The sequence below is a fragment of the Castor canadensis genome, chromosome 6, assembly GCF_047511655.1.
Source record: "Castor canadensis chromosome 6, mCasCan1.hap1v2, whole genome shotgun sequence".
NCBI classification, from domain to species: domain Eukaryota; kingdom Metazoa; phylum Chordata; class Mammalia; order Rodentia; family Castoridae; genus Castor; species Castor canadensis.
This window is the reverse complement of record NC_133391.1, coordinates 171,499,919-171,513,162: the sequence shown is the minus strand read 5'-3', so window position 1 is coordinate 171,513,162 and position 13,244 is coordinate 171,499,919. Positions and strand designations below refer to the sequence as shown.

Sequence of the window (13,244 nt, the reverse complement as noted above, 5' to 3'; positions counted from 1 at the left end):
TTATTATCAAGGGTTAGAAATGAAAATGGATCCAGTGAGGGGTTCCCCCAGATAATTATGATGTTGGAAATTCATTCTATGTGGAAAGTTGAGGCAGCTTAACTTAGAAAAAGAAGGATAAGGGATTAGAAAAGCTTCCTGATTTGGGGATATTTAATAAACACTAGACAGTGACAGCAGAGGGGCTATGGCAGCACTCCTGGGCATCATGGTGTAAGTGTTCTGTTTTTCAAGTGTGCATCACAATATTTACCCTTTACCGCCCTTGTGAGACCTGTACCTCTCCACTCACGCAGCAAGAGCACATCACCTTATTTTACAAACTCACTTTCTTGCCAATGTGGTGATATAATCAAGAAGATTTCATTAATTATATTTAGATCTTGGGTACCTGAAACTAAACTTGGTGACTGAACAGCCTCCTTTAATTGTCATTTCTTGGTTCTTTACTGTTTAAACCAATTGAATTTGGCATCTATCAAATTTAAATTTTTCATATTTTTGAGTCCAATATTTGCCAAGTATTACTCTATTCCTTTTTTTCCCAATACAATTTTTTCAAAGAAGTAGCAAATTTGTAGTTCAACTAGAGATTGAGACATTTGATATATATTCTTTAACAGTAAATAAACACCATTTCTTCAACTTTAAAATCAGCATTTCATTAAGTCTTATCAAATGGTATAATAGGGAGAAACATATCTGGTATTCTTTTTAAATGCTTTTTTTTATATGACAGTTATACAGGGATTTCATTGTGACATTTCCATGTATGCATACAGTGTACCCAGGTTTGGTTCATCTCTTCCATTAGCTTCCTTTTTCTCCTTCCTCATCTTGAAGTGACTTTGACAGGTTTCAATGTTTCATATTCATACATGTGCAGAAAAATATCATTTACTCTCTCTCTCTATCACTGATTCCCTCCCTGTAATATGACCTGTTTTACGTTCTCATCCATTGTTTTAGTGTCTGTTCATTGTTTGGGGTGGGGGGGCTTGCCTTTGTATTTCACCTGTGAATATATTGTTCTTTAGTCAGGCAAACCCATTGTGTTTCTCTTCCTTACCTTTGGAATAGAAGAGGCACAAACCCCAAGAATATACCACATTAATATCTTCCTACCAACATAAGTAAGTTAGTTTTGCTATTTGACAAGAACTATAACATCAAAGGAAATAAACAAATAGACACAAAGAAAAGCAACTATATAAATGGTAAGTTTTACTTTTTAAACTTTGAATGTTTAAACTTATGCTGACTGCACAACGTGAATTTATAGACAAAATTAATTTCTTTCTGGAAACAGAAACGGGTTCAAGTCAAGATGCTCTAGCTTTTCTTTCCAAAACAGTCCTGTGATCCTTAACCACATTACAGCAAAGTGATCCCTGGTCTCTATGAGAAAGAGAGACCTAGAGAGAGGGAGTGGAGAGAGAAAGAGAGACAGAGAGAGAGACAGAGAGAATGAGTGAGAGGTTGAGTTTCTTCTGCCTTGCTAACTGGTTGACACTTTACTTCTGGGTGTTGATCTTAGTGATCATTACATTAATTACCTTTATCTTGTTTTAATTCCAATCCCATTCCAACAGTCCTGAGGACCAATATCGTCTCACATCTGCAATTCCTCATTGTCTGAGCTGCCACATGCTCACAAATAATAGAAACAAATTCTGGTGACAGTGATTGCTTTTTGCCCATAAAAACAATTTCTTTTCTTGCAACTCACAAAAACCTATTGACTCATTCAATGTTTGAACCAAGATGGCAAAGATACTGCAAAAAAAAAAAGCATTCTCAATGCCCTGATTTTGAAGAGAGTTGAATGGTTTGAATGTAGTGATGTTGGCCAACCAAACCCTTTTCCTGACTTTTTGCATTTTTAACTTAGGATTTAATGCAGGTGGTTCCATTTTCCTTAACATCAATCTTGAAGATTCCCTGGCTTCACTTATTCTGAAGCACTTATTGAGCAGAAGAATTTCCAAAAGCTTCAAAAAGGAAAAGATGAAAGCTAATGAGCACTTTCAGTGAAGAGACACTGGACTTTGCACCAATTTACTGAAAAAATATTTCTCTCCACAGTTTTTCCTGAGTGACTCAGAGGAAGCAATCCCTCCAACTGCCAATACATCGAATGTAAATTTGTCTGCCTCAAATAACCAAGCGGCGACTCTGCGTGCGCAAAACTTATTTTTCGTCCCGGTAAGAAAGTTGCACTCATCGTGACCTTTGCTGTTTTCTGCGTGACTTCAGCCTCCACATCCTTTTGCTTTTCGTTTTTGGCATTGACTCCTGCGTTTGTCCTGAGTTTAAAATGCAAAACATCACTAGAATTCTCAGCCCTTCGGGACTAGCTTCACAGGCATCTGTAAACTTCTGGTGCCATTTTGATGCCTTCTCCAAGTACACTTTCTTTGTTCTCTTCATTGCTGCTGTCTTTCCAGCTTTTCCCTTACCTGTGACATTCACTGGTAAGCCACTGACTTTCTGAGTTTGTTGCCTACAGAGTTTGGTTCCAGTGAATTAATATTATTTCTTAGCACTTTGACGGAGAGTTCATATTTCCTATTGCTGCTACCCCAGGGATTCTATTCTCCAATAATTTTTGCTAACTGACTCTTAACCAATGTCACAAAGGACCCAAACTGAAAATTTGAAACTTATTAAAACATCAGTCTTTTTAGTGAAAAAGTTAAATCATTAATTTACTGTATAACACTTTCTTTCTTTCATGAATTATTTGTGAAAAGAAAAAGACATATTTTGATACCTCCCTTTTCACCTTTTGAATAATCATTTAAAAGTAGCAGAGGCCATTTTTATTTAATGTCTATCTCCAGTAGTCACTTTTGTGAATGCTAAGTGAAATTGGCAATTTAATATGCATACTGTCAGAGTTTCCTACCAATATTTTAACTTTAATGGCTATAAGTAGACTTCTTCCACTCTTATTTCACTGACTCATTTTCTTGATTATTTTGCTTTCAATCTTTCTCCCTTCTCATCATTTTCATTTCCTGGGAAGCTTTCAGCTCTGTATTCACATAGTAGTAGCCTCTGGTGTTATTTTTTATTTTTTTATATTTTTATGATCATATTATTGTTATACCAGAAGTACATACTGACATTTACAAAAGCACTTACAACATATCTTCATTAAATTTGCCCCTCCATCATTTTCCTTTATCCCCTTCCTCCTATCCCTATAATAATTTTGACAGCTCCCTTTTGTCCATGTACGTACACAAATACATAATATTACCATCATATTCACCCTCCTACGCTGTTACCTTATATCCTCCCCCTCCCACTGGCACCAGTCCCCCGATAGGATCTGTTTTACCTCCCTGTTCTCCATTTTGAAAAAAAGATATTATTGTTTGTTTAGGGTAACTATACAAGGAGTTTCATTGTGACATCTCTATGCGTATATGTATTATAACCCAAATTGGTTGATTTATGGAATTTAATCTCCCTGTGGGCGATGGAATTCTCTGTGGCGGGGGAAAGATGAAATTTGCTGTTTGGTTTGCCTCCTCATCCCTGGGCCAAAGGCATTACATCCATTACATCTGCACGATCCACAGGTCAGTGCAGAAACCACTTGCCAAGCCACCTCCCTCCAACATCCACATGGGAAGTTAAGTTTAAAGGTTAAAAGTGCATTCTTCATAGTAAGGAAACTATAAGCTGGCAGGAATTAAAAATAAATATTTCCATCCAAAATGTCTGAGTAGAGCAGCTCATCTTAGCATTGTTAAAAGAATGATGTCATCATTATAAATTTCATTTAGGTGAGTTTGTATTATATTTACAATCAAAGGAAATAATCAGAAACCAAAGATACAGAAATTCAGCATCTACTCTGTTTCTGGGGAAAAAAACACATAATAGAGTCTTCAAAATCAGGTGAAGAGGCTTCCATTGTTCCAGTGGTAACTATTTAGGAAGCAGGTTCTGGTAAGCCTTGCCAAGGAGGCCTCACTATGGCATGTCTTAATTTACTCAGAGCTCAGGAATCCCTGAGGAGCCTGGAAGCACCAGAGCTCCCCACTTCACAGTCCCCAGGACAACAGGGATGCTACTATGGGTGTGTATCACTGAGCATATTTCTCTTAACTCCACATTACCTCATATTTGAGGTTGAGAAATGAATGGGGAAGTATCCCATTCATTGCTGGTGTTGGCATAAAATGACATCACTCTTCTTAATGCTAACTAAAATAATCATCAGAAAAGCATAAAAAGAAACTTTTTTGCCCTACAAGACTAATTCTGAAAATAATCTTAAAGATAGAAAGGTTTACTGCCCATAAAAATGTTCATCAAAATGTTTAGAGAATGTAAACATCAAAAAGGAAAAAGTAAAACTTAGAAAACACAATTTTTAAAACAAAATTTTGTCATCTTCACATGGTAAAATTACACCTTTACAAAAGATGTTGCAACAATATTTATTTATATCCATCTACATGATAAATTATTAACTGAAAATATTATTCAAAATTCTTCCAAACAGTATGACTGTATTTTTTAAATAATAATTCCAATAAGTAGCAAAAAAAGGCTAGAAAGACATACACAAATAAGTAATAGTGTTAGCTAAACATGGCTTTTGGAGATTATCAGAGACCTTTATTCTTACATTTGTTCATTTGTATAGTTTCTAAATTTAGTTTCTAAATTTAACAAGAGATATGGTATTTCTGTAGTAGGAAAAAAAGATTCTTTAAAGTGCTAAACAAAATTAACTGTAAGGATGTTTATCACACAAGCTCTTCATGCCTTATCAGGCATTTTGTATACATTATATCATTTTATGTAACAAACTCTTGATGTAGATATTATTGGAATTCCTACTTTGTAGGTGAAGAAACTGAGGCCCAAAGACAATTCAGCAAATTAACAAAAGAACTGCAGCTATTATCAGACATAAATACCAAGTTGATTTCATCAATTCTATCAGTAGTAATCAGGTTACTATAAATCTGTCCTTTTAAACATCAGTTCAAGGGTTCACTACCAGAAGCCTGGACCACCTAGCATTTCCCCCCCGGGGGGCTGAATTATGGAGTGGGGTGGCTAGTCTTCAAACCTCTAGCCTCTCCTTTTCCCACCATTCTTCCTCTTACACACAGGAAGAGGCTATCTCTTCCTGTGGCTATCTGCAGGTTTCCAGCCTACCTTTTTATTCTTCTTTTTCATAATTTTTTATTAAGATAAGTTAGTTGTACAGAGGGGATTCACTGTGACAATTCCAAATAGTTTTATATTGTACATTGGTTAGATCACCCCCACAGTTTCTTCCCCTAAACCTCCTCTCTGCCCCACTTAAAGTTATTGCAAGGGGTTTATTTGTTCTATTTCATATAAAAATTTTATTAGCATATACTAGTTGTGTATATTTATACAGTGTATATTTATCACAGATATATTTACAATATATCTTACTTAGATTTACCCCCTCCATCATTCTCTCTCCTCCCCCTGCCCCCTCTTAGAATAATTTCAACAGGTTTCACTCTTCTATTTTCATACATGAATATAAAATACATCCATCATATTCACCCTTATTCACCCTTTCCTCATGCACACCACCCTCTCATTGGTACCCACTCTTAGAAACATTCTAAATATTCCAGAAAGTCTATTTAATAAAAATGGACTGAGAAATTATCTGTCATTAACACATATATTTTAAGAGATGTTACTGTGGGCTGGCAGAGTGGCTCAAGTGGTATAGTGCTTGCCTAGCAAGGGTGAAGTCCTGAGTTCAACCTCACAGAGATAGAGAGAGAGCAAAAGAGAGAGAGAGAGAGATGGTCCTGAAATGTGAAAACTTAAGAGTGAATACTAAAATGTGAAATCTCAGATACATCGTGTAGCTATTGACATATGTTTCACACTATGGGTAATTACTGTGGGAAACTTTACAAATCTGCTTCAACCCCCAAGCCCTTCAACCCCCACCCCGCTGAAATCCCCATGCATGGATTGACACATACCGAAACTCTCAAAACGGGTCTTTATTCAGCCTTCTCATTCAGTTAGTCTGCACTGAATTGGTAACTTGAAGTACACGTGGTTTTTCAAGCATAGTTTTATTTGTGGAACTCTTTTAAAAGTTGAAACTGATAAAGACCCCAATTGGTAATAATAATAATAATAATAATAATAATAATAATAGAACTTATGTATCTTTGCTTAAGGCCAGCACTGCTCTGAACTCATGTGCAGGTAACACATGCAACCTTCCCCAGAACTGTCTGAGGTAGATGTGGTGTTATCTTCATCCCTCCTTTGAGTGAAATGTGGAAGATCCAAGATTGCCTTCATTGTTAAAATGAGCTGCTGTGGCAAATCCCAGGACAAGAGCAGTAGATGGGGACCCTGCCGTGTTCGGTTCCCAAGGCAATAGCAAAGGCTCTCAGGAAAAGTTTTGGGACCTTACAGAGGAAAGAACCACCAGGATATAGTCAGTGCCTCTCACACTCTTTGTGGGAAGACCCTATTTTCATTTTATTTTGTTTAAGTTCCAATTTGTTACAGACTAATGCGTTTGAAAAACCTGATAGATTACCAGAAAAAATGAACCACAAAAGAAAACATGCATTATGCAATGTGAGCCCATATCCTGTCATAGTCAACAAAACAAGCATATTCTGTCAAATCGCTATCAACATTCTGTCCAGATCTCTTGGGCAGATTGCACTGCTCGCTGGCCCACTTAGGTGGCCATCCTGAGCAACCCAGAGTGCAAAAGTGTCATATATCATTGAGTCCTCAGATGCCCCGAGGTAGATGCCTGGCCAGATCTCTCAGGCAAAAACTGCAGAAGTGTATACTCAGGTCTGGTTTCAAAGGATCTGCTGTGCCTCTTTCACCTTTCAGCTTTGGGGAGGAGAAGGCAGATACTGCCTGTCCAGATGTTCACATTTCTCCTGATTCCTATCATGACCCTTTGTCTCCTCCTTCACACTCCATATTCTCTGAGGTAGGTGGGAGCGACAGTCAAAACAGTGGAGCACTGACATTAGGTCATTGCAGCTGAAGAAATTATGCTCATTATCCCTGAGATGCTGCCACTCTAAATGAAGAGCCACCCTCTAGGCTACATGCAAAGGAATTGCTATGACTTCCCCAAAAGTGGCTCAGTGTGGAATCCAGGGAGAATTGCAGGTCTTCCTTTGGGAGCAAAAAAGCCGGGCACAAGTCTTCCTTAGTAAAGCATTTGTGTTAATTTCAGCATGGTACCTCCACTCGATTAAGTACACCTGTGACAAAGAGGAAGTCCATTGTATGATCACTACGACTCTTCCCTGATCCCTCCCAGAGAAGCCTTTATCAGTAGCCTTCTGATAGCCTCATGGAAATGACCTTAGCTGAGGAATGCAAGCAAAAGCTGGAATGACATAATTAAGCAGTCACCCATGACCCGTTCACAATGATGAAGTTGCAATTGAGTGGCTTATAAATGGTGCTTGTTTCTTAAGACCAGTTGTATCATGCACCAATATGATCTATTTTATTAAAATTCTTAACCTTTCTTGAGTGATCTTTCTGTCCCAGGAAGGCTGAGACAGTAACACAACCTCATGTTCTCAAAATCTCCCTGTTGTAGCCAGCAAGACTTTCTGCAAGTGGCAACTGCTGCCCTTTAGTGAGCCTCTCCTGGCTGCAGGTCTAGGGGCTATGGGTTTGTTATCTCTATTCTTTGTAGTGACCTATAAGAATGGTACCATTACTGTCAATGTGCAGTTGAAGACAATGGGATATCAGCTGTTAGGTCACTGGCCAAAAGCCACCCAGCTAATGAGTGATGCAAACAGGATTGAGTCCAGGGCTCTTGACCCCCTATCTGTGTGGTAGATGGTGAGGAAACAGTTCCCACAGTTGGCCTGCCTGCAGCTTCCCATGGACTGAGATGCAAAGTGCCAGTGTCTTATGCTCCATGCTTCCTATTTCTTCTGGAGCCAGGGTCTTCTTGACTCACCTTAGCCCAGGCTTTTATTTTAAATCCCTGTTGTTTTAGACAGACCCTCTGAGGCACAATTTCTCTTTTAATACAATGTGTAGGCTTTCTTATTCTTTTAACAGACTTATCGGTGGCAATTTATATCCCTTCCATGAATTAAACCGTTGAAAGGATGAAGAAGTTCTACATAATATCACTTTCAAAATTCCACAAATGTATATGGGATCGTAGTATTTCCCTTTTCAAGAAATACATGACATTTGCGTATGACATATCTTCATTGTAGGGTTTTTAAATTTTTATTTCTGAAACATGTTTAGAAATTTACATGCTTACTGTTAATTTATTGTGCCAGGCTGGGCCAGAAAGCCATGGATGAGTACTTCTCATAAACCCACTGCACTGAGCTCCAAGGGTACGAAAAGGCATCTGTTTTCACAACCAATTTGCAAGTTGACCACACAAGCTTGATGGTGGACTCTGAATTTAACTGTGTCAGCATGTCTTGGAAGAGATCCTAAATGTCTGTCTGTCCTGTTTCTCTGTCCCAGTACTTCATATACAGCTGCATTCTGGGCTTGATATCCTGCTCAGTTTTCCTGAGGGTGAATTATGAGTTGAAAATGGTGATCATGATGGTGGCGATGGTGGGCTACAACACCATCTTGCTCCACACCCATGCCCACGTTCTGGATGCCTACAGCCAGGTCTTGTTTAAGAGGTGAGTGACCCCTCTGTGTCCTCTTCACTTCAGCCTTTTCACGGGACGTTAATAACATATGAGTGTGTAATGAATGCAAATTAACAATGTCATTGTCATTAATTACAGTGAGAGAGTGTCTTTGAAGTGACGGCTCAGAAAGATGATATGCGTTGTTATTATTGATTATGTAGAATACATATGTATTTTGTTCAGCTGGGGGTCTTGTTATATTGCCCAGACAGGCCTTGAACTCATGGGTTCAAATAATCTTCCCTCTTCAGTGATCTGAGTAGCTGGGACTGCAGGTGTGTGCCATCATGCCTGGCTTAATGGAATCTATATCTGTAGGAGGGATCTAGGGTTCTCAGGCTCAGCCCTGTTGCCATTTTGGATTGGATAATTCTCTGTGGTAGGGCTTTCCTATGCATTGTAGGGTGATCCCAGGCCAATACCCACCCAATAATACACAGTCCCTCTGTCCCAACTCACAGCAATATAAAATGTTCTCAGAAATTGCCACATCACCCTGTAAGAAGGGGAAAAATGGCCTTCAATTCAGAACAAAAAAACATTAAGAAAAAAAGAAGTTATATTCACAAGTTATAGTGCTTAGATTTTTAAATAAAGATGTCCTAAAATACCAATGGAGAAAGGGAAAATGCTGGAACCTAGGAATTCTTGGATACCATACTCCCAAGGTGAGATTTCATTAGCTCCCCAGCCTGGGGTCAAGATACAGCAAAAAAGGATTCTATCATGAGTAGGATCCCTCAGGAGAAGGATCCTATCAGGACCACTCTATCAGGTGTAGGAAACGTTTTTTGTTGTCATATTACATCCATAAACTTACAACAAATATATGATACCATTGTAAAACACTGTTAATCATATTTTATATCAAGCCTAAGATTTGTGTATGGACCCTCCCTTCTACTGGCTACAAAGCATTTGATAAGTGTGATTTGCATTCTCCTCCAAGTTATTTCTGTATTCTCTTAACTTAAAATTAATGTCCTAGTCACATAGATTTGTTGCCCCATACAATGGTTTGCATGGGCAGTGTACACATGTACTTCAGAAAGCCGTTGAACTTCTGCAGTGTCCAGAAAATAGTCACCTCACTGCACATTTCTTACCAATATGAACACTTTCAGAAACACCACTGCAACTACTCTCATCACCTGATTTAATTTTCCTCATCCTCTACACTGTGAAGCCTTGGCAATCTATAACCAAGCTTAGAACAGTAGAGCTGCAAAAATGCATAATTACATTAAAGAAATTTTATGATTCCTTAGCCAAAATGAGAATGAAATCAGAAGTTAATTTTCCTATAAATTCTTAAAATCATAAAACATGCTTTAATATTTCTCTACTCTATACAGAGAGCCTGTACCATATTCCCAAACAAATGTAGCGTTGCCAAATTTCACACTCATTTAATGATGCTATTAAGCTTCCCTTTATTAAATTTAAAGTGTTGGGATGTGTTACACATGGGAAGAAAAGAAGAAATCAGATTAACAGAGTTTTGATGGGGAGAGGATTACTCCTGGGGACCCAAGTGAGGCAAGTGAAGAAACAGACCGTTTCTAAGTGGACCCCAGCAGCAGGTCAGTTACCAGGTGGAGGAAAAGCATTTTTAACTATAACACTTTTATTTCATTCAAGGCCTCTTGTTTTTGCTCTCTTGGTTTAGCTTCACATGCCTTCACTTCCAACACTGAAGCCAGCTTCCTCTCTAGGAGCTATGCCTGTCTCCCTGTCCCTAATCTCCTTCAAAAGGAGCTTCCTGAGCCAATCCCTGCACCAGCTAGCTCAGTACTACCAGAAACATCCCTCTGCTGGGAGAAGAGCACTGGTGACGTGGTATCAGAAGAGCAAACCACCCAAAGTTAGCCAACCTCCTCTAATGTTATCTTACAAGCAATCTCAAGTGAGAGACCTTAAGAGCAGGAGTTTAGCATTAATTTGCCCCAGTTTCTCCAGCCTCAGTGCCTGTTTGATACAAAAGCATGACTTATGCCACATGCAAAACCGAAACCAATGTTTTCTCTTTTTTGACATCTAAGAGCCCCATCAAATGATTGACTAAGAATTCTTCATCCATGGCCTAGTTTATTGATGCTGAAGTGACTCAGACATGAAAGTAGGATGTCCTGAAGTCATGCTGGTCTGCTGAGGGGCCTAGAGAGTGAACATCACTAAGTCCAAAAGCCAAAGATGCCCTTCAGGGAGGATGCTGGCTTAGAGGATGGCAGGGCAGCACTTGTTTCTGACGGATCTGGTATGTTTCACTGAAGTCCCAGCACTTGGCCTGTGTCTTTGCTGTCTTCTTTCTGGGACCCATGTCCTTGCCCCCTTCTCATTCCTGGTTTCCTGCTCCTTGCTCTGATCTTGTTTCTGGGACCTATGCTTGGGTGTAAAGGCCAGTATTCTTGCTGCCCACTGAGCCCCATGAACAAGTTCCTCAGTGGTGTTGAGCATTTTCAGGGGAACTACCTCTAGTTTCTGCCTCTTACCCAGGTCTACCAAGGACTGAGCGGCTGTTCTGTCTTGCTGATCCAATCCTAGGAAGGTGAAATGTTTCCACAGATTCCTCTTGGATGAATCAGACATGATGTTTTGTTTGTTGTTTCCTTCTCTATGAAAATGAGTGTGTGTGCGTGCGTGTATACACCAAGGACTTTAACTCATTCTTTCAAATCAAGCAAAACAGAAGGTCTGAACCCAGTAAATATCACTACTGTGTTGACAGTGCCTGGCACATGGTATTTGCTCAATAAACATCTGTTGAATGAAATAACTAAAAGCAGGATGGGCTTCCAAACGATCTGAAGACCCTAAATGCTTGCCACAATGAAATCTCCCTGAATCTCCTCATCCACCTCCCTGAAGACAGACCTTAGCCCAGTTCCTTGAGGAGGCCTCTTCAGTTCGAAGGGGACATCTCCATTTATAGGCAGTGCCAGCATGCCTATAAATGAAAGAGTTCAAAGAAAGTGGTTGTCCTGTCTGATTTCACCATGACCTCTGGGTCAGGGACCTTTTCTGAACCAAATTTGACATTGGTCATGATCAAGTCAACAAGATAGTACAAATCAGCAGGGCACAATATTACATCAAAGGTATTTTTACAGGTTCATGACTGTGGAAAACAAGCTTTACAGAAAACAAAAGAAAGAAAAAACAGAAGAGTGTGTTGCGTTAAAAATCTGTTATAATGCAGGCTTGCAGTATCCCAGCCTTCCACATCACCTACATTTTGCCGTATCAACCTCATGGTGAAGAAAGCTCAGAAATTTCAGGTGTTTGGAAGGTTCAGAACAAGACCTTCCCTAATTTCTAGGTTTTTACAACATATTGACTTAGAGGAGAAGATGTTTTGCTGTACCCATTTGTAATCATTTTGGTTCCATCCAGATACTTTCTCTCAGAGATCTTAGAGCTGTTGGGGTCGCCCAGTGCTCTTCAAGGTCATGGTGACAGTAATGACAGCTGATGCTACTAGAGGCGTTTTGTTCTCAGAAACACTTCCCCTTCTCGTGATACGGGCTGGCTGCCGAGTTTGCAAGACACTGTCAATTTTTTGTATGCGTTTCCTTTCTTGAAGAACTGAAAAGTCTCAAGGTGGGGGTGTTATCGTTTCTTGTGGACAAGCCTTTAGATGAACTCACCTGAGGCTAGACGTGTACCTTTAATTCTATAGAGGCATGGAGGATGGAGAGCCCCAACAGAGTTGCTAACTTGGAGCCTTGTAGACTAACCTGCTGTGTTGCCACTTTCATGGAATAAAATAAATGCTTTGTGAACAAAACATGGATACAGTAAGCAGCAATCACACCCAGAGCTTATAACATCTGGAAGTTGGGGCTGGTGGAGATGGCTGCATGGTTTCACCTTCCTGACCTCAGCATCAACTCTCTATCTGGGAAACTAGAGGAGATCTCAAACCACCATCCATTATTGGGAGCTGAGAGTTAAGACCTTCCGGTGGAATTGTTCTGCTTTCCCTATCTTTTCTGTGTCTCTTTGAAATCCTAATATCTAGAATTTGAGATACTGCTGATGTATTTTGTCCAACCTGGGATCAATGGATGATTAACTAATGGAGATCATTGAGGAAGAAGTCCAGAGTTCATCACAGGCAAGAGGAGGGTGGGGAGAACTGGCTATCTGTGCTCTCCATGGAGGTCGGGGGGCATTTCTAAGCACCTGGAATCTCATTAAGGTCTCCTTTTTAAAATTAAAAATGTATTCCAAATTTGCATTATCCCATAGTATATTGGAATTAATATTAAAAAGACTTGAATTACTTTTAAATTTAATATGTCAATTTCCCCAACCTTGCCTATTCACTTTCCATCTTCCAAAAATAAGGAATACCTATTTCTCTGTGCCTGATAGTGGCCAGCAAGACAATGAAGAGAGAGAAAATCCCAGCTGCCTACCTTTAACTATAAAGCACGTGGACCTAGGGCTATTCAAATTTTTATCATGCTTTCTTTCCTTCTATAGAAAGTAGCCATCAGTAATCTAATACTTTTCCACCTGAAATAGAAT

General features: G+C 39.3%; 1 protein-coding gene across 5 annotated transcripts in view; it reads left to right on the top strand.

Annotated features, from left to right (window-relative positions):
- Adcy2 (adenylate cyclase 2) overlaps window positions 1–13,244 on the top strand; it is a 370,478-nt gene that overhangs the window by 322,183 nt on the left and 35,051 nt on the right. For all 5 annotated transcript variants that reach the window (XR_012449249.1, XM_074077754.1, XM_074077756.1 and 2 more), the window contains 2 exons: window positions 2,086–2,205; window positions 8,530–8,699. Coding sequence is in view for 4 of the 5 variants with exons in the window: in XM_074077754.1 (XP_073933855.1) it covers window positions 2,086–2,205; window positions 8,530–8,699 (290 nt within the window). In the remaining variant the exon portion in view is untranslated. The remainder of the gene's footprint in view (window positions 1–2,085; window positions 2,206–8,529; window positions 8,700–13,244) is intronic.